Source organism: Chiloscyllium punctatum, chromosome 8 (assembly GCF_047496795.1).
Source record: "Chiloscyllium punctatum isolate Juve2018m chromosome 8, sChiPun1.3, whole genome shotgun sequence".
Taxonomy (NCBI): Eukaryota; Metazoa; Chordata; class Chondrichthyes; order Orectolobiformes; family Hemiscylliidae; genus Chiloscyllium; species Chiloscyllium punctatum.
In genome coordinates, this window is record NC_092746.1 from 88,795,197 (window position 1) to 88,817,591 (window position 22,395).

The following is a 22,395-nucleotide window of genomic DNA, read 5'->3' on the forward strand; positions in this document are numbered from 1 at the left end:
CTTACAAGGGAGAAAGAGAAAGCACTCTACCCACAGTATTTCTTGGAAGATTTTAAAAAATGATTACTGTGACTTCTTATAGAGTACAGCTCCACAGTTGATAAAGTATTCCTGTTCTTTAGGTAACTGAGCTACCGGAGGTCCTGCCACCAGTGAATTGGCCCAGCATCAGACCTATTTTGAGGACCCCTCCGAACAATGCTTCCCAGCCTTTCCTGGCCACATCTCCAATTTCAACTTATTTCCCTTTCTTCCCAGGGGACAATAAAATCTTATCTGAATTATCTAACCCATCTCAACATCCAAGCATAGAAAAGAAACAGAAATTGGGAGCAGCAGAAATTGGGCCATTCAGTCCTACAGGCCATTCCATATGATCATGGGTTGATTATCAACTCAGTACCCTGTTCCCACTTTCTCCCCACAGTCTTTGATCTCTTTGGCCCTAAGAGATATACCTAACTCCTTAATGAAAACATTTAATGCTTTGGCCTCAATCGCTTTCCAAGGCAGAGAATTCCACAGGGTCACCATTCTCTGGATGAACAAGTTTCTCATCTTGTCAGTCCCAAATTACTGTCCTTATACAGTATCTTTTAGTCTGTTTCCCTTGATTCGGAACCCTCGGGTCACCAGAAACAGCCTTCCTCTGTTCACTCTGTCTAGCCCTGTAGGATTTCATGGGTTTCTGAGAATCCTCTCATTCTTTTAAATTTCAGTGAGTACAGTCTGAACTGATCCAATCTTTGTTCTCTTTTTCAATAGACAAAATAGTGAAAAATGGAAAATAAAGGTGAAGAAATAGCAATCGTTGGAATAGGATGCAATTTTCCTGGAGGTAAATAGATAAGGATTGGAATTAAACATTTATTAATGTTATCATAATTAACATTATGCATTCAAGACTAAGAGATTTTCCTCTAATGTTTGGGTGTAAAGAACTACATACAACAGCAAATTGAAGAAAATGATGTGAAACTAATTATATACCCATAAGAGATTGCCTCATTTTCTATCCACTTATTTTGATAAGGTTTGGTACACCTCCCCCTGCCGCATTACTATCGACATGTGACCCTGGTCATTCATTATACCCATGTGTAATATGACAAACAATGATTTGGAAATTTTTAATATGTATATTCTAATCTGCATGAGAAAACTAACTAGAATGTGAACACAAACCAAACTATTCTTTCCTGACTCTTGAGTGCACCTGCGTTTTGATATTCTGGCACTTCTCCAATATGCAAACAGAGGACCTTCATTCCAAAAGTTATTCACTTTCAATTGTGCAGAACACCATGAATCAAATGAATTGGTGCATTTTTGCTGCTCTAGTGATTTCAAAGGATAGAATAAGAATTTGATGACTGTGATGTACGCTGTTGTTTTTCAGAGTTTTCATGATCTGATAACTGTAATTTGAATAGCAACCCAATGTTAGAGGCATTGCTCAAAGGCTGAGTACAACAGCTGGAGTTGACATTCCTGTTAGTATCACTCCTCAGAACAGCAATAGATGCCAAACCATACACATGTTTTAGAGAATCATGGCATAGAGGAGAAACCACCATAGCACACCATGGCATTTTCCTCCAGGAGCCAATGGCATTAGAGGAGAATCTTCTTAGACCCATGACCTTTATAGAGTCATACAGTCATAAAGATGTACAGCATGGAAACAGACCCTTCAGTTCAACCCGTCCATGCTGACTAGATATCCCAACCCAATCTAGTTCCACCTGCCAGCACGCAGCCCATATCCCTCCAAACCCTTCCTATTCATATACTCATCCAAATGCCTCTTAAATGTTGCAATTGTACCAACCTCCACCACATCCTCTGGCAGCTCATTCCATAGATGTACCACCCTCTGTGTGAAAAAGTTGCCCCGTAGGTCTATTTTACATCTTTCCTCACTCACCCAAAACCTATGCCCTCTAGTTCTGGACTCCCCGACACCATGGAAAAGACTTTGCCTATTTACCCTATCCATGCCCCTCATAATTTTGTAAACCTCTATAAGATCACCCTTCAGTCTCCAATGCTCCAGGGAAAACAGCCCCAGCCCATTCAGCCTCTCCCTATAGCTCAAATCCTCCAAACCTTTCAAGTTTCACAACACCTTTCCGATAAGAAGGAGACCAGAATTGCATGCAATATTCCAACAGTGGCCTAACCAATGTCCTGTACAGCCGCAACATGACCTCCCAACTCCTCTGCTCAATATTCTGACCAATAAAGGAAAGCATACCAAACACCTTCTTCACTATCATATCTACCTGCGACTCCACTTTCAAGGAGCTATGAACCTGCACTCCAAGGTCTCTTTGTTCAGCAACACTCCCTAGGACCTTCCCATAAAGTGTATAAGTCCTGCAAAGATTTGTTTTCCCAAAATGCAGCACCTCGCATTTATCTGAATTAAACTCCATCTGCCACTTCTCAGCCCATTGGCCCATCTGGTCAAGATCCTGTTGTAATTTGAGGTATCCCCCTTCGCTGTCCACTACACTTCCAATTTTGGTGTTATCTGCAAACTTGCTAACTGTATCTCTTATGCTTGCATCCAAATCATTTATGTAAATGACAAAACATAGAGGACTCAGCACCGATCCTTGTGGCACTCCACTGGTCACAGGCCTCCAGTCTGAAAAACAACCCTCCATCACCACCTACCTTTGAGGCAGTTCTGTATCCAAATGGCTAGTTCTCCCTGTATTCCGTGAGATATAACCTTACTAATCAGTCTCCCATGGGGAACCTTGTCAAACGCCTTACTGAAGTCCATATAGATCACATCTACTGCTCTGCCCTCATCAATCCTCTTTGTTACTTCCTCAAAAAACTCAATTAAGTTTGTGACACATAATTACCCATGCATTAAACCATGTTGACTATCCCTAATCAGTCCTTGCCTTTCCAAATACTTGTACATCCTGTCCCTCAGGATTCCCTGACAACTTGCCCACCACCAAGGTCAGGCTCACCAGTCTATAGTTCCCTGGCTTGTCCTTACCACCCTTCTTAAGCAATGACACCACATTAGCCAACCTCCAGTCTTCCGGCACCTCACCTTTGACTATCGATGATACAAATATCTCAGCAAGAGGCCCAGCAATCACTTCTCTAGCTTCCCACAGAGTTCTAGGTTACACTTGATCAGGTCCTGGGGATTTATCCACTTTTGTGCAGTTCAAGACATCCAGCGCTTCCTCCTCTGTAATCTGGGCATTTTGCAAGATGTCACCATCTATTTCCCTACAGTCGATATCCTCCATGTCCTTGCTGATCTTTGAGGGGCCCTATTCTCTCCCTAGTTATCCTTTTGTCCTTAATGTATTTGTAAAAACCCTTTGGATTCTCCTTAATCCTATTTGCCAAAGTATGTCGGGCCAGAGGAGCCCTTTTGGGATGAAGGTCCTCTGTTTGCACATTGGAGAAGTGCAGAACATCAAAAAGAAGGTGCACTTAGGGGCCAGGAAGGAATAGGTTGGTTCGTGGTTAGTTCTAGTTAGTTTTCTCATGCAGATTGAATAGTTTGCATAAATGTGATGCTGAACTATTCAGCCAAATGATGATGACATGGTCATGATCCAGGTTGAAAATTGATAAATTTGAAAGGGGGTGCAAAGAAATGATGGTGACTAAGGTAAATGGAAGTAAATACAAAGAAAGATTTTGACTATTGTTTGTGCTCTGATGCTTGCAGCAGTTACTTGGTAAGTCTCTGAGCGATGGTGATCCTGATAGTCTTCCTCACTATCATCTGCTTCTGCAACAGCTATATCTTATGTCCCCAGAAATGTTCAAGCTCAGGCTTTTCGGTATGGTGAAGATATTCTGAGCACAACTGGATCAGCAGTGCAGGATATACAAGTTGGAGAATATCGCAGAGTTCTTCTGATCTGCCTAGTCAGAGATGCAGATTGCCCTCTGAGTCATTAGTTTATTTTGGGCGAATCCTAGTTTGGTTATTATTCATAAGGGTGGATTGTTTTCGCACAAAGCATTCATTAACAGATATTTTTTCTTTATCAATTCAAGGGAGGGCTGCATTTTTTAACTTGAATGCACTCTGACAACTTGCAGCAAATTTCACATAAACATGCCGGATTCTTTGATATTTTTACAAATAATCTGAAGAGTAAGGGGCTGCTGAGGAGCTGACTGTAGGATTTCACGAGCCAACTGGATCTTGGGAATCCAGCAGTCCCATGAAACAGGATATTCCTTTCTCATTGCTGATATACTTCAGTGTCAGGTAGTTAATTCCCATAATTCTGAAATATATCTGACACCTCATGGACCATGCCCGTATAATGCTTTTGCAGATGTTATGGAAACTTACTGTAACCGACTAAAATATTGAATTCAATAAACATTCAATTTCATAGTGACGGCTCATGTAGATGTTCACAAACAATAGCTTGTGCTATTATCCCTTAGTAAAGTGCAACCTTTGAATACAGCACTCTTCATTATGATCTGCATAAGATAGTATTGGGGGAACCAGAGTCTAGATTAGAGTGGTGCTAGAAAAGCACGGCAGTTCAGGCAGCATCGGAGGAGCAGTAAAATCGATGTTTCGGGCAAAAGCCTTTCAATCAGGAATAGAGGCAGGGTGCCTGCAGAGTGGAGAGATACCTTGTCTCCTTAAATACCAGCTCCGTTTCCTTCTCCTTGTTTTCCACTGCTACTCTTTCACCTCTATAATAATATTTTATAATGTTTACTCAAAGAGGAAGCTGTATTTGGTCTTGGGAAATTTTATATGGGCTTGCCATCTCATCGTACGACTTGCTTCATTTGAACATTGCTGCTACCATCCACGTTGATGAAAGGCTTATGCCTGAAATGTCGATTCTCCTGCACCTTGGATGCTGCTTGACCTGCTGCGCTTTTCCAGCACCACACTTCTTTTGACTCTGAACTCTAGCATCTGCAGTCCTCACTTTTTCTTTGTCGTGATGACCCTATTATTAAATAGGCATTAATCTCCACTGTCCAGAGAGAAATGTGAGTAATGGCAATGTAGGCAGGTTACAGGAGAGCTGTCATAACCAGATATGTGTCTTCCTTCAGTGATCTTGACTAATGATGTATTCGGAATGAATTCTAACACAGGTAATTCCTGTCTTAATCTTCTGGTTTTTGTAATCAGGAGAAGGTATTGATAATTTCTGGAAAGTTCTGCATGAAGGAAGAAACTGTGTGGCAGACATTCCACCAGATCGATTCAATACGAAGTTCTGGCATGACACAGATGAAACCAAAGCTGGAAAAATGATCACAAAACGTGGATGTTTTATTGATGGGTAACAATTTATAAATACTGTACAAGTAATAAGTTCAACGCTCAGCCAACTGAAATATCTTATTCTTAATTTAGAGATATTGAACTTGGAAACAAATATGAAAAATAAACATGTCAACATAGAGTCATAGAGGCGTACAGCACAGAAACAGACTCTTTGGTTCAACTCAACCATGCTGACCAGATATCCTAAATTAATCTAGTCCCATTTGCCAGCACTTGGTCCATCTCCTTCTGAACCCTTCCTATTCTTATACCCATCTGGATGCTTTTTAAATGTAATTTTTGTAAAAGCCTCCACCACTTCCTCTGGCAGCTCTTTCCATACATGCACCACCCTCTGCAAGAAAAAGTTGCCTCTTAGATCCATTTTAAATTTTTCCCCTCTCACCCTAACACATGCCCTCTCGCTCTGGACTCCCCCACCTAAGGGAAATGACCTTATCTATTTACCCTATGACATGTCCCTCATGATTTTATAAATGCCTATAAGGTCATCCCTCAGCCTCCAACACTCCAGCCCCAGCCTTTTCAGTCTGTCCCTACAGCTGAAACCCTCCAACCCTGGCAACATCCATGTAAATGTTTTCTGAACCCTTTCTAGTTTTGCAACATCGTTCCTATAGGAAGGAGACGAGAATTGCATGCAATATTCCAAAAGTGCTCAACCAATGTCCTGTACAGCTGTAACATGTCCTCCCAATTCCTATACTCAGTCCTTGACCTATAAATGAAAGGATATCAAATACCTTCACTATCCTTTCTACCTGAGATTCCACTTTCAAGGAGTTATGATCATACAATCCAAGGTCTCTTTGTTCAGCAACACTGTCCAGGCCCTTACTGTTAAGTGCAAAAGTCCTGCTCTAATTTGCCTTTCCAAAATGCAGCACCTCCCATTTATCTAAATTAAACTCCATCTGCCACTCCTCGACCCATTAGCCAATCTGATCAATGTCCTGTTGTACTCTGAGATAACCTTCTTTGCAGTCCACTACACCTCCAATTTTGGTGTCATCTGCAAACTTACTAACCATACCTCCTATGTTCACATCCAAATCATTAAAATAAATGATGAAAAGCAGTGGACCCAGCACCGATCCTTGTAGCACAACACTGGTCACAGGCCTCCAGTCTGAAAGGCAACCCTCCACTATCAACCTCTGTCTTCTACCTTTGATCCAGTTCTGCATCCAAATGGTTAGTTCTCCCTGTATTCCATGTGATCTAACCTTGTTGAGCAGTCTACCATGAGGAAACTTGTTGAATGTCTGACTGTAGACCATATACATCACATCCACCATGCCCTCATCAATCCTCTTCGTTACTTCTTCAAAAAACTGTATCAAGTTTAGATTGCTTACAGTGTGGAAGCAGGCCCCTCGGCCAAACAAGTCCACATCAACCCTCCGAAGAGCAACCCACCCAGACCCATTCATTTACCCCTTCACCTAACACTATGGGCAATTTAGCATGGCCAATTCACCTAATCTGCACATTTTTGGACTGTGGGAGGAAACCAGAGCACCCAGAGGAAACCCACGCAGACATGGGGAGAATGTGCAAATTCCACACAGACAGTTGCCCGAGGCAGGAATTGAACCTGGGTCTGTGAGGGAGCAGTGCTAACCACTGTGCCACCATGCTGCCCACTTAGTGAATTATGATTTCCCACCCACAAAGGCAAGTTGACTATCCCTAATCAGTCCATGCCTTTCTAAATATATGTAAATCCTGTCTCTGAGGATTCCCTCTAACAACCTGCCCACCAGTGATGTCAGGCTCACCGGTCTATAGCTCCCTGACTTTTCTTTACCACCTTTCTTAAACAGTAGCACCATGTTAGCCAACCTCCAGTCTTCAGGCATCTCACCTGTGACCGTTAATGATACAAATATCTCAGCAAGGGGCCTAGTGATCACATTCCTGGCTTCCCACAGAGTTCTATGGTACACCTGATCAGGTCGTGGAGATTAATCCAGCTTTATGCATTTTAAGACATCCAACACCACCTCCTCTGTAATATGGACATTTTTTTCAAGATGATGAAAGTGAGGACTGGAGATGCTAGAGATCCACTGACACATATGTTCGATTAGCTGAACTAGTCCTCACCCTCAACAATTTTTCCTTCAAATCTTCCCATTTCCTCTAGACCAAAGGGGTAGCCATAGGTACCCGCATGGACCCCAGCTATGCCTGCTTCTTCATCAGGTACGTGGAACAGTCCATCTTCCGCAGCTACACTGGCACCATTCCCTACCTTTTCCTCCACTACATCAATGACTGTATCGGCGCTATCTGGTGCTCCCATGAGGAAGTTAAACAGTTCATCAATGTCACGAGCACCTTCCACCCTGACCTCAAGTTCAATTGGTCCATCTCAGACACCTCCCTCCCCTTCTTAGACCTTTCCATCTCCATTTCCTACGACCGACTCAACACGGCCACCTACTTCAAACCCACCGACTCCCACAGCTATCTGGACTATACCTCCTCCCACACTGCCTCCTGGAAAAATGCTATCCCTTACTCCCAATTACTTTGCCTCCGCTGCATCTGCTCGCGGGAGAACAAATTCCACCTTAACATCCCAGATGGCCTTCTTCTTCAAGGACTACATTTTCCCCTCCCACATGGTCAATGATGCCCTCCAGCGCATCCCCTCCCCTTCCCACAACTCCATCCTTGGACCCCGTCCCCTCCAACCACAGCAAGGATAGATCCCCCGGTCCTCACCTTCTACTCCACCAACCTCCGCATACAACGCATCATCCTCCACCATTTCTGCCACCATCATGGATATATTTTCCTCCCCACCCCTATCTGTGTTCCATGGGGATCATTCCCTCCATGACTCCCTTGTTAAGTCCACGCTCACCACCAACCCACCCTCCACTCCCTACACCTTCCCTTGCTGCTGCAAGAGGTACAAAACCTGCACCCACACCTACCTCCCCCACCCCCACCACTTCCATGACCCCAAAGGATCCTTCCACATCCGACAGAGATTTACCTGTACTTTCACATGCGTCATCTACTGTGTCCGTTGCTCTCGATGTGGCCTCCTCTGCATCGAAGAGACAGGACGCCAACTTGGGGAACATTTCAGAGAACATCTTTGGGGCACATAAGCACTTCAAATCCCCCTCCAACTCCGCCAAGGATATGCACGTCCTGGACCTCTTCCCCGCCAAACTCAAGCCACCCGATGATCATGAGGAAAAATGCCTCATCTTCCAACTTTGCAACAATGTTGATTTCACCAGTTTCCTCATTTCCCCTCTCCCTATCTTATCCCAGATCCAATCTTCCATCTCGACACCACTCTCTTGAATTGTCATACCCATGTATCTTCCTTTCCACCTACCTGGTCTACCCTCCTCTCTAACCTGTCATCACCCTCACCTTCATCTACCTATCACATTCCCAGCAAACTTCCCACCAGCCCCACCACCCTCCCATTTATCTCTCAGCACCCTTGGGGCCTCCCCTCATTCCAGATGAAGAGCTTATACTCGAAACATCAACTCTCCTGCTCCTTGGAAGCTGCCTAACCGGCTGTGCTTTTCCAGCACCACACTTTTCGATCCACATTTTTCAAGATGTCACCATATATTTCCCCACATTCTATATCTTTCCCACGCGTCCTTTTCCACAGTGACTGATGCAAAATTCTTGTTCAGTATCTCCCTCATCCCCTGCAGTTTCATACATAGGCTGCCTTGCTGATCTTTGAGGGGCCCTATTCTCTCCCTAGTTACCCTTTTGTCCTTAAAATATTTATAAAATCCCTTTGGATTTTCCTTAACCCTATTTGACAAAACTGTTCTCATGTCATTTTTTTTGCCCTCCCAGTACTTTGAAGTATATTCCTACTGCCTTTATGTTCTTCTAAGGATTCACTTGATCTTTGCTGTCTATACCTGACATATGTTTCCTCCTTTTCCTTCATCAAAACCTCAATTTCTCTCGTCATCCAGCATTCCCTACATCTCTCAGCCTTGCCTTTCATCCTAACAGGAATATACTGTCTCTGGACTCTCATTATCTCAGTTTTGAAGGCTTCCCATTTTTCAGCCATCCCTTTCCCTGGGAACATCTGCTCCTCCCCCCCCAACCCCATCAACTTTTGAAAGGTCTTGCCTAATACCGTCAAAATTGGCCTTCCTCCAATTTAGAACTTCAACTTTTAGATCAGTCCATCCTTTTCCATCATTATTTTAAAACTAATAGAATTATGTTCCCTGGCCCCAAAGTACTCCCCCACTGACACCATAATTAAGAGATCAAAGAATTTAATTATAAATTATCCTGAACTCAAACTCTGCTCCTACATTCTTTAAAAATTGTGTAATTTTGCGTACATTAGCTCTCCTTACTCTCAGTCTCAAAATACATTGCTTCACATTTCTCTCACATTTTTAATGAGACTACAAATGGAGTGATTTTCTGTACAGTGTCGTTAATTTCAGCGGAAGAACCACAAAATCCCTGGAAAAATGATAAGTAGCAATTCAGCTAATTTTCCTGAGCTTTGATGGCTTTTCAGCTGAAGATTTAGCTTATGAAAGGGAAAACTTTCCACCCATTGTAAATTTTCTTACATGCAGTTATCATGAACTTGTGATTTTTTAAAAAATTAATAGGTTTAATGAATTCGACCACAAACTGTTTAACATAAGTCAAACAGAAGTGAACAGTATGGATCCACAGCATATGCTTCTGTTGGAGTGCACATACAAAGCATTTGAAAATGCTGGGATGCCTATGGAAGACATCAGTGGCAGCAAAACAGGAGTTTTCATTGGTGAGTAGGCATCTGATGCTACATGATGGTACGACCACATCATAGGTGAAGTTCCCTAATTTGATGTAGTCCTGATGGGACACCCCCAACTGTTAAGATCCTGGTGAGGAAGGATGGACTGGCTCACCTTCTTTATTTATTCAGTTATTTGGTTGGTTGCAATAAGATTAATTTAAAAAAAGATCCCTTTCCCTGCTAGATACCTTTCTCACATATCACAAACATTTATGCTTTAAAAGGAGCCAGTTTAACCAGGCTTTTTTGAGTAAACAAAAAGAGTGAGTTTGTTAAACATTGGAGAATTAGACAACACACATGCACACAGATTAGAAATAAGTGGATTGTCCAAAGGATAAAAGTGAAAAGGGACAGATATATGGATCAGTCTCTGAACTGTTTATAAGCAACAGATAGTTAACTGTCATAGCAGTGGCAGTAGAGGTTACAGGTAGTTTGATGTTGATAGTCGATTAGGGGATAATCCTTCATGTGTGACCTTCACAACAAACTAATACCTGAACCCAGGTCGCAACGCACTAGAACATTTAGCCTAACTAGTGCATCCCAGTAGACTTGAAATTGGCTTCTTAAACCATTTGATGTTAATTCTTCAAAGGGAAAAATACAGAACGTATCTTCAGTCTGGGACATAGTTTAAAGAGGATGGTTTTAAACTGAGACTAAAATGTAGAAAGTAATCAGTTCCAGTGAATATAGTACATTGGTTGGAAAATATCCAGTATTTATTTACAATCTACTTACAACTTTGATGTGACATCACTTCGTTTCTGCTTTTTTTAAACTGTAGTGGATTTCAGTTTATTATCTCTTTGTCTCCAAAGTACATAATTGTAAGTCTGCATTCTGTTCTCTCACCCAGGTAAATGTAAACCCTCAGCTTTTGAGTAAATAATTAGATCAATTAATAAATAGTAGTTGAATTTAAATGAGTATATAAATGAGTTAACTACTACTTCACAATGCGAATGACCTCTTACATTTATTTAATGTCTTTAAAATAAGAAGACCTCAAGGAGAATGAAGGAAATAAATAAATTGGAAGCAAAAGGAGAACATTTTGAAGGGGAAGGGCTGAGAGAGAACTTTTAAGAAACATAGGAACAGGAGGAGCTTATTCAGCCCCTCAAGGATGATCTTTGGCCTAGCTCTGTTTTCAGCAATATTCCTTAAAACCTTTCCTTAACAAAAAATTATCTATCTCAGATTTAAATCTAGCAATTGATCTAGAATGAACTACCATTTGTGGAAAAGAGTTCCAAAATTCTATCACCCTTTGTGTGTAGAAGTGCTTCCTTACAGCTCTTCTGAACATGTGGCCCTAATTTTCAGACTATGTCCCCGTTTCTAAAATCTTCATCAGTGGAAATCGATTATTGTTATCTATTCTGTCATTTCCTATTAATATTTTGAAGATTTGGCACAGGCCACCCCTTAACCTTTTAAATTTTAGAGAAAACAGACTTAATTTGTACAAATTCTCATCATGATTCCTGTAAATGTACTTGGCACTCTTCCAAGGACAATACATCCTTCCTGAAATGCGGTGCGTAGATCTTCTTGTAGGTTTCCGAATGGGGTCTCACTAGGGTTTTATACATAACCACAGTTCCCAAAAATACTCCAGTCCTTTAAATATAGCAGCCAGTATTCCATTAGCCGCTTTGATAATTTTCAGCACTTATTTGTGCCACTATAAGGACCTACACCCCTGAACCCCAAAGTCTGTTTGGATATCCACTGTATTGGGTAATGAACCAGATCAAGTGTTAGATTTGGAGGTAGCTGAGCACTTTGGTGATAGTGACTACAATTCGGTTATGTTTACTTTAGCGATGGAAAGGGATAGGTATACATTACAATCTCAATTATCTGAACATCAATTATCCAAATTTTGGATTATCTGAATAAGATCTCAAGGTTCCATAAAAACGGTATTAGGCAACTCAGCATTCAGTAATCAGTTAAATGGCATTAATCGGCGCTCAAATAATCATTTGTTTACGATCAGATTAGTTATCCAAACAAAATACACCCCGCCTGTTGCATTCGGATAATCGAAGTTATACTGCATACAACAGGGCTAGAGTTATAGCTAGGGGAAAAGCAATTACCATACATACTCATGTATCGGTCAAATTTTGGAAACTTTTTAAAAGCTGAAATTAGGGGGTCGAATAATACATAGGCATAAGTTTTGAGAGGCTGAAATTCATGCTGTAGTTTGAAACACCGTGCTATTAGCAAATATTGATTTGATCGCACAACTAATCCCAGGTATAGAAGAAACACACAATGAATTACGGTAAAGGGTAATTACTGGATAAAAGCAAGAGAACGGTATGAAAATTTAACATGTTAAAGATTCATTGAACTCCTGCAAAATCACATTGTCCAACATCATCATGGTCTGGTATAAAGGCACACTTAAAATGAAACATTTATTAAATTCTGAATGTGTAAACATCTTGAATTTTCCCACTAAATTTTTCTGTTTCTGTCCCATTTACTCTCATATATTATGAACCTCAGCAACAGTAACACATTTGTCAAAAAATTAAAGATATACCAGTATGTAGTTAGTATATCTCACTTTTATTCAGATGTAATGGCACGATTAAAATAATTAATTTTTTTTAATGATGTTAACTTTTGGATAGATAGTTGAACAAAGTGCGATAAGTACCGATAGACTGATATGAATGAATGAATGAATCAAACCGTGCTGTCGTAAATCAAGCGCGGTAAGTAGAGTTATGAATGAATGAATAGAGATGCAGCACAGTAAACAAAGAGCGATGAGTAGAGTGAATGAATGCAATTTCGTTTAAGTGGGTTAATTAATGAGAACATGCAGTTAGTAGGTTCGACAATACATGAGATATATGGAAAATGCATGATTTATTGGCCAAAAATAAGGGATCGACTTATACATAAGATCGACCTCTACATGAGTATATATGGTATGATGCGATTAGGCAAGATTTAGGATGCATAGGATGGGGAAGGAAACTGAAGGGGATGGGCACATTTGAAATGTGGAGCTTATTCAAGGAACGGCTACTGTGTGTCCTTGATAAGTATGTACCTGTCAGTCGAGCAAGAGAGACGAGGTTTACTGAAGAAGTTGAATCTCTTGTCAAGAGGAAGAAGGAGGTTTATGGAAAGATGAAACGTGAAGGATCACGTTAGGGTGCTTGAGAGTTGAAAGTTAGCCAGGAAAGACCTAAAGAGAGCTAAGAATAGCCAGGAGGGAACATGAGGAGTCTTTGGCAGGTAGGATCAAGGAGAGCTCTAAATATTTCTATAGGTATGTCAGGAATAAAAGAATGACTAGGTTAAGATTAGAGCCAATCAAGGACAGTAGTCAGAAGTTGTTCATGGAGTCTAAGGAAATGGGAGAGGTGCTACATGAATATTTTTTGTCAGTATTAAAACTGGAAAAAGACAATATTGTCAGAGAATATTGAGGTAAGACTATTAGACGAGACAGGATTGAGGTTCATAAGGATGGAGTGTTAGCAATTCTGGAAAGTGGGAAAATAGATAAATCCTCTGGGTCGAATGGGATTTATCCTAGGACTCTCTGGGAAGCCAGGGAGGAGATTGCAGAACTTTTAACTTTGATCTTTATGTCGCGATTGTCTACAGAAATAGTGTCAGAAGACTGGAGTATAGCAAATGTTGTTCCTTTGTTCATGAAGGGGAGTAGAGACAACCCTGGTAATTATAGATCTGTGAGCCTTACTTCGATTGTGGGCAAAGTGTTGGAAAAGATGATAAGAGATAGGAATAATGTGATTAGGGATAGTCAACACAAGCCTTTCTGAGTTCTTTGAGAATGTGACCAAACAGGTGGATGAGGGTAAAGTGGTTGATGTGGTGTATATGGATTTCAGTAAGGCATTTGATAAGGTGTGCCATGATAGGCTATTGCAGAAAATACGGAGGCATAGGATTAAGGGTGACGTAGTGGTTTGGATCAGAAATTGGCTAGCTGAAAAGAGACAGAGTGTGATGGTTGATGGGAAATGTTCATCCTGGAGATTAGTTACAAGTGGAGCACCACAAGGGTCTGTTTTGGGGCCACTGCCTTTGTTATTTTTATAAATGAGCTAGATGGGTGCGAAGAAGGATGGATTAATAAATTTGTGGATGGCACTAAGGTTGGTGGAGTTGCGGACATTGCCAAAGGATGTTGCAGGTTACAGAGGGACATAGATAAGCTGCAGAGCTGGGCTGAGAGGTGGCAAATGGAGTTTAATGCAGAAAAGTGTGAGGTGATTCACTTTGGAAGGAGTAACAGGAATACAGAGAACTGGCCTTATGGTAAGATTCTTCACAGTATGGATGAGCAGAAAGACCTTGGTGTCCATGTACATAGATTCTTGAAAGTTGCAACCTAGGTGGATAGGGTTGTTAAGAAGGCATACAGTGTGTTGGCTTTTATTGGTAGAGGGATTGAGTTTCAAAGCCATGAGGTCATGTTGCAGCTGTACAAAACTCTGGTGCGGCCACACTTGGAATATTGTGTACAGTTCTGGGTCATTGCATTATAGGAAGGATGTGGAAGCATTGGAAAGGGTCCAGAGGAGACTTACCAGGATGTTGCCTGGTATGGAGAGAAGGTCTTATGAGGAAAGACTGAGGGACTTGAGAATAATTTCGTTAGAGTGAAGAAGGCTAAGAGGTGACCTAATAGAGACATTTAAGATAATCAGAGGGTTAGATAACGTGGACGGTGAGAGCCTTTTTCCTCAGATGGCAATAGCTAGCATGAGGGGACTTTGAGGGTTGATAGATATAAAACAGATATCAGAGGTAGGTTCTTAGAATAGTAAGGGTGTGGAATGGCCTGCCTGCAACAGTTGTAGACTCGCCAACTTTAAGGACATTTAAATTGTCATTGGATAAACATTGATGCTAATGGAATAGTATAGGTTAGATGAGCTTCAGATTGGTTTCACAAGTTGGTACAACATAGAGGGCCAATGGGCCTGTACTGCACTTTAATGTTCTATGTTCATACTATCTAGAAAGTACACTGATCTATCCTTTATCCAAAGTGGATAATCAAATACTTATTTACATTGAACTCCTTCTGCCACCATTTGTCCTTTCACCCAGCCTACCAATATCATTTTGTAATTTTATGCTATCATCTACACTGTATACAATGCTGCCTAACTTTGTGCCACCAGCAAATTTGGATAAATGAAAGAGTATCTTAAAGGGATATTGGAATCTTCACACACCTCCCAAAGAAAGGAATGAAACTACTGGAAAGAAGAAAAGCTAAAGATGGGAAAAAAAGACACAGCGCTACAGTGCAAGCCAACGTGGTTAATAATGAATAAATGGGAATGAACATACTTCATATCTGGACTTTCCTTCCTGGTGGCTTTTTATTTGTTCCTGTCTTGGTAGCCATCAAAAATCTGACAACCTCCTGCAACCATATCATGCCACTCTCCACCAACCTCCCCAACCCTCCCGGTACCTTCCCCCGCAAAAGTAAAAAATGCAAAACTTGCCAGCACACCTGCCTCACCTCCATCCAGGGCCCCAAATCGTCCTTCAAAACAAAACAGGATTACCTGCTTATCTTCCAACCGAGTTTTCTGAATCCGGTGCTCCCGATGTGGTCTTCTCTACATCGATAAGATGAAATGTAAACTAAGGGCATATTTTGCCAAGCATCTCAGTTGGGCCCATAAGGGCCAGCCTGACCTCTCGGTCACCACCCATTTCAATTCTCCTTCCCACTCTTTCTCCAACAAGTTACCCTTTTGTCCTTAATGTATTTGTAAAAACCTTTTGGATTCTCCTTAACTCTATTTACCAAAGCTATCTCATGTCCCCTTTTTGCACTCCTGATTTCTCTCTTTAGTATACTCCTACTGCCTTTATACTCTTCTAAGGATTCACTCGATCTATCCTGTCTATACCTGACATATGCTTCCTTCTTTTTCTTAACCAAACCTTCAATTTCTTTAGTCATCCAGCATTCCCTATACCTACCACCCTTTCCTTTCAACCTATCAGGAATATACTTTCTCTGGATTCTCGTTATCTCATTTCTGAAGGCTTCCCATTTTCCAGCCGTCCCTTTACCTGCGAACATCTGAACCCAATCAGCTTTTGAAAGTTCTTGCCTAATACCGTCAAAATTGGCCTTTCTCCAATTTAGAACTTCAACTTTTAGATCTGGTCTATCCTTTTCCATCACTATTTTAAAACTAATAGAATTATGGTCGCTGGCCCCAAAGTGCTCCTCCACTGACACCTTCGTCACCTGCCCTGCCTTAGTTACCAAGAGTAGGTCAAGTTTTGCACCTTCTCTAGTAGGTACATCCACATGCTGAATCAGAACATTTTCTCATACACACTTAACAAATTCCTCTCCATCTAAACCCTTAACAATGGCAGTCTCAGTCTGTTTGGAAAGTTAAAATCCCCTACCATAACCACTCTATTATTCTTACAGATAGCTCTTGCTGAGATATTTGTATCATCGATAGTCACAGGTGAGGTGCTGGAAGACTGGAGGTTGGCTAATGTAGTACCACTGAAGGGGGTATGGACAAGCCAGGGAACTATAGACCAGTGAGCCTGACATCGATGGTGGGCAAGTTGTTAGAGGGAATCCTGAGGGACAGGATGTATATGTATTTGGAAAGGCAAGGACAGATTAGGGATGTTCAACATGACTGTGTGTGGGAAATCATGTCTCTCAAATTTGATTGAGTTTTTTGAAGAAGTAACTGAGGATTGACGAGGGCAGAGTGGTATATGTGATCTACGTGGACTTTAGTAAGGCGTTCAACAAGGTTCGCCATGGGAGACTGTCAGCAAGGTTAGATCTCACGGAATACAGGGAGAACTAGCCATTTAGATACAAAAGTGACTCAAAGGTAGAAGACAGAAGGTGGTGGTAGAGGGTTGTTTTTCAGTTTGGAGGCATGTTACCATTGGAGTACCACAAGGATCGGTACTAGGTCCTCTACCTTTTGTCATTTATATAAATGATTCAGACGTGAGCATAAGAGGTAGAGTTAGTAAGTTTGCAGATGACACCAAAATTGGACATGTCGTGGAAAGCAAAGAGGGTTACCTCAGATTACAACAGGATCTTGAGAAGTGGCAGATGGAGTTTAATTCAGATAAATGCGAGGTGCTGCATTTTGGGAAAGCAAATCTTAGCAGCACTTATACACTTAATGGTAAGGTCCTGGGAGTGTTGCTGAACAAAGAGACCTTGGAGTGCAGGTTCATAGCTCCTTGAAAGTGGAGTCGCAGGTAGGTAGGATAGCGAAGAAGGTGTTTGGTATGCTTTCCTTTATCGGTCAGTGTATTGAGTAAAGGATTTGGGAGGTCATGTTGAATCTATACCAGACATTGGTTAGGCAACTGTTGGAATATTGCGTGCAATTCTGGTCTCCTTCCTATTGGAAAGCTGTTGTGAAACTTGAAAGGGTTCAGAAAAGATTTACAAGGATGTTGCCAGGGTTGGAGAATTTGAGCTATAGGGAGAGGCTGAACAGGCTGGGGCTGTTTTCCCTGGAGCATCGGAGGCTGAGGGGTGACCTTATAGAGGTTTACAAAATTATGAGGGGTGTGGGTAGGGTAAATAGACAAAGTCTTTTCCCTGGTGTCGGGGAGACCAGAACTAGAGGGCATAGGTTTAGGGTGGGAGGGGAAAGATATAAAAGGGACATAAGAGGCAACATTTTCATGCAGAGGGTGGTACGTGTGTGGAATGAGCTGCCAGAGGAAGTTGTGGAGGCTGGTACAATTGTAACATTTAAGAGGCATTTGGATGGGTATATGAATAGGAAGGGTTTGGAGGGATATGGGCCGGGTGCTGGCAGGTGGGACTAGATTGGGTTGGATGTCTGGTCGGCATGAACCGGATGGACTGAATGGTCTGTTTCCATGCTGTACATCTCTATGACTCAATGTCCATCCTCTGCTTCCTCCATTGTCACAGTGAATCAGACTCCAACTTCGAGGAACAGCACCTTGTCTTCCGGTTGGGCAGCCGACAGCCCATAGGACTGAGTTCTCCAATTTCAAATAGCCACCCTTCCCATTCCCTGACCCCCTTTCCAGCCCCTCCTCCCTTCTATTCCTCCTGCCGACCCTTCCTTCCAGCTACCAACCAGATTCATTCCTCCTGTCAACTAACCACATCGTACCTACCACCTGTGTTCACCTATCACTACCTCACCATTCTGCCCCCTAACCCAAAATCCACCGCCCCCAACTTTCTTTATCTTCAGCCTTCCCTACTCCCACCTCCATTTCTGAACAAGGGTTATGCCCGAAATGTCAGCTTCTCCACCTCCTGATACTTCCTGGTTTGCTGTGTTCTTCCAGCCTCCTGCTTATCTAGTATGCCCTACTGTTGAGCATCTGGACCTCATTTCAACAGGACAACGAACTGTGCATCTTCTTTATTTATCAGATTGAAGGATTGTAAATGGACGCAGCATGAATGTCTGTTAGAAAACTTAATTCAATATCAAATCAAGAGCAGGAAATAAAATAATGTGGGGGAAAATAAGATTGGATTAATAGAGAGGAGTCCAAGAAAACTATTTAACAAATTTTGAATTTGTGGAAATTATAAAGATGACTAATATTTGAAGAAGTGGCTCACTGTTTAAATTTAGTTTTAATTTCCAGAGAAGTTCTTTAACAGATTAAAATGGTGCTTACTTTAGAAAAGACAAACTTTAAAGCTTTTACTGATGAGTTTAATGTCTGCGTACGTGAATGTTGTTCCACATAGTCGAATTTTTGTTATCTTGAACTGTTTGGCTTCTGAAGGAGATCATCATTTCGCAAATCAACCTTTTGCTTTCAGCTTTTAACTGCAAATGTGTGAATCCTGGAAGTTGTTGCCAGATTAAAACTTCTATATCCAAAAGCAAAATCTAGTCATTATCTACAAATATTTCATCAAAGCAGATAAGAATTTGAATGTGTAAACTACTTGAGAGAGAGCTTTTCCCAGGGATAGATACAAAGGGAACTGATTTGCAAGGGTATGGAGATATATCAGTGATAAAAGATATGAGGAAAGGTTGGGAATAATATGTAAGAGATCAAAATCAAGTATCTGAACTCGATTCCAGAAAAAAATGTTCTCGCTTTCGCACAGCATTGATACTTCATTTCAATGTGTAAGCACAGATATACATGCCAGTTAAATGACATTTTATTCTTGGCTTTTTTTTAGGACTTATGAATCGTGACTATGAAAGGATTGTAAATAGTGTTGCCAACAAAATCACCCATTATAATGGAACAGGGACATCAATGAGTATAGCTGCAAATCGAATTTCTTTCACTTTCAACCTAACGGGACCATCATTAGCTATTGATACAGCATGCTCTTCATCTCTTGTTGCTCTACACTATGCTTTTCACAGCATCAAGCAAGGTACAAGAAATTATTTTACTTTTTTAAAAATAATATTAAATAACTTCGAAAATAGCAGCATGAATATGCTATTTGTCCTTTCAAATCTACTCCGCCATTCAGGAACTTTGTGGTTGATTGGTAATGAACTAATTCAATTTTCCTGCCCCGTCCATTTTCATCCAATTCCATAATACTTGTTTCTCTTGTTAACAAAACTCTGTCCAAGCCAGTCTTGAATATATTCAATGAGCTTCCACTGCTCTCTGAGGTGAAGAATTTCTAAGATTAATGATCCACATAAAATAAATTTCTCTTCATGCCAATCTTAAAAGGCTGACTGTGTTTATTTGGAATATATATATGCTATTATTAGATGATAATACATTCAAAAAAAGCATGCACTTGACTTCTTTGTCCAATACGCACAGCTGTGCTGGGTACTATTGGCGTGCTAGCCAATTATTCATTATTATTTCAAATTGCTTGCAGTCACTTTTTTGACATAAACCTATCATACCAAGATTTAATGTATTATTGATTGACAGTTGGCTAACCTGGATGGATATTGATAGATTTATATGATAGTGTCAAAAGTGATTGTCAGCTGTTTCTTAACTGAGTTTGTTCACATTTATTGGTGACTTTAGCGGATTGGATCAGATTTCTGAATTTTCCTCTTGGAAGACAAGATATGCCTAACAGACTGTGGCAAAGGAATTAAATGTTCTCTGAAACATATAGCGTGATTCAATCATTATTGGACAGACCAACATAGGTTTTAGAGTTCAATGCTGCTATGGTGGAATGGTATGGGTAAGGAAGAAGCAAATTGTGAAAATAATGATGTGCAAGATTGTATAAAATAGAGATGTGGTTGGATGTCTGTTATTAGTATTCTGCAATTGTAATTATTAGATTAGATTAGATTACTTACAGTGTGGAAACAGGCCCTTCGGCCCAACAAGTCCACACCGCCCCGCCGAAGCGCAACCCACCCATACCCCTACATTTACCCCTTACCTAACACTACAGGCAATTTAGCATGGCCAATTCACCTGACCTGCACATCTTTGTGACTGTGGGAGGAAACCGGAGCACCCGGAGGAAACCCACGCAGACACGGGGAGAATGTGCAAACTCCACACAGTTACCCTTGCTTGCTAAATTAAAATGCTGAATGCTTTAATTAGTGAGTTAAGGGTGACACAGTGGCTCAGTAGCTCGCAATGCTGTCTCACAACACCAGGGACCTGGGTTTGATTCTACTCTTAGGTACTGCCTGTGTGGACTTTGCAGATCCTCTCCATGTCTGCATGGATGCTCTCTGAGTGCACTGGTTTCCTCCCACAATGCAAAGATATGCAGATTAAGTGGATTGGCCATGGTGGGAATAGGCAGAAGTGATTACTGCAGATGCTGGAAATCAGAGTCTAGATTAGAGTGGTCCTGGAAAAGCACAGAGGATCAGACAGCATCCGAGGAGCAGGAAAATTGATGTTTCCAGCAAAAGCCCTTCATCAGGAATGGTGGGAATAGATCTAGGTGGGATGCTCTTTGGAGGATCACGGTGTGGAAATGATGGGCCAAATGCCGTACTTCCAAACTGTAGGGTCTATGATTCTATGAGGTACTACTTTAGAGTTTTGTTCTTTTGCCTCCCAGAAGTCGTAAACATTTAGAACTCTGACTGAAACAACAAAATTGAAGACAATAATTTGGAGATAGAAACATTTTATTCAAATAAAAATAATGAATACAAACAACCAATAGCCTCAAGATCTCAGTGGTGCTAATGAAAGCTAGTATGGAATTGCTGATCATAGAATTCCTACAGTGTAGAACCAGGCCAGTCAGCTAATTGTATTCCACCCAGACCATCCCTTACCTCATCCCAGTAACCCTATGTTTCCCATTGCTAATCCACCTAGCTGGCATATCTTTGGATGATGGGAGGAAATTAGAGTGCCTGGAGGAAATCCACCCAGGGAGAATGTGTAAACTCCACAAAGACAGTCACCCAAGAGTGGAATGGAGCCCAGGTCCATGGCACTGTGATGGAGTAGTGCTAACCATTGAACCACCGTGCCATTCCAATCTGTAGCTGTTATGTTTTATGCCACGGAGATACGCAAGGATAATACATTTCAGTTTCTATATGTACACTAAAAGTTTTATTTGATGCTTTAATTGTCTCCACTCATCTTATAGTTGGGTGGCTACAGTGTTATGTCTTGTTAACAGTAACCACACCCAGGTTTAATTAATCAAATATGATAGGAAGATAGTATCAAGAGTATGGTGCTGGGAAAAGCACAGCAGGTCAGGCAGCATCCGAGGAGCAGGAGAATCAAAGTTTTGGGCATTAGCCTTTCATCAGAAAGATAGGAAGATAGAACAGACACATAGTTGGGTTAATTGAACAATATAAGTGCATGTGTTAGGGTATAGATATGTGCACTTGTGTATGGAATACAATTTTTCTTGGTTCATTCAATTTTCTTCAGGGAAATTGGCCAGTGCAGTAGATACAGGAAATATTATAGACCCAGCAGAAAGTAAGAACATTAAACCAACTTGATATATCACAGATGCTATTAGCTGCTCATGGCTTGTATTGTCAATATCTTATTACCATCTTTTATTTTTATGATCATCCACAAAAACTTTTTGTCATTTTTATATAAATGATTTGGATGTGAACATAGGAGGTATGGTTAGTAAGTTTGCAGGTGACATTAAAATTGGACGTGTAGCAGACAATGAAGAAGGTTACCTCAGAGTACAGCAGGATCTTGATCAGATGGGCCAATGGGCAAG

The 22,395-nt window shown here is 41.2% G+C and overlaps 1 protein-coding gene across 1 annotated transcript in view; it reads left to right on the forward strand.

Annotated features, from left to right (window-relative positions):
* The first annotated feature begins 780 nt into the window (after window positions 1-780).
* Window positions 781-22,395, forward strand: part of LOC140480283 (phthioceranic/hydroxyphthioceranic acid synthase-like) — a 28,308-nt gene continuing 6,693 nt past the window's right edge. Inside the window, exons 1-4 of the mRNA XM_072574990.1 lie at window positions 781-838; window positions 5,168-5,321; window positions 9,970-10,130; window positions 19,393-19,596. Of these exons, the coding sequence (XP_072431091.1) occupies window positions 781-838; window positions 5,168-5,321; window positions 9,970-10,130; window positions 19,393-19,596 (577 nt within the window). The remainder of the gene's footprint in view (window positions 839-5,167; window positions 5,322-9,969; window positions 10,131-19,392; window positions 19,597-22,395) is intronic.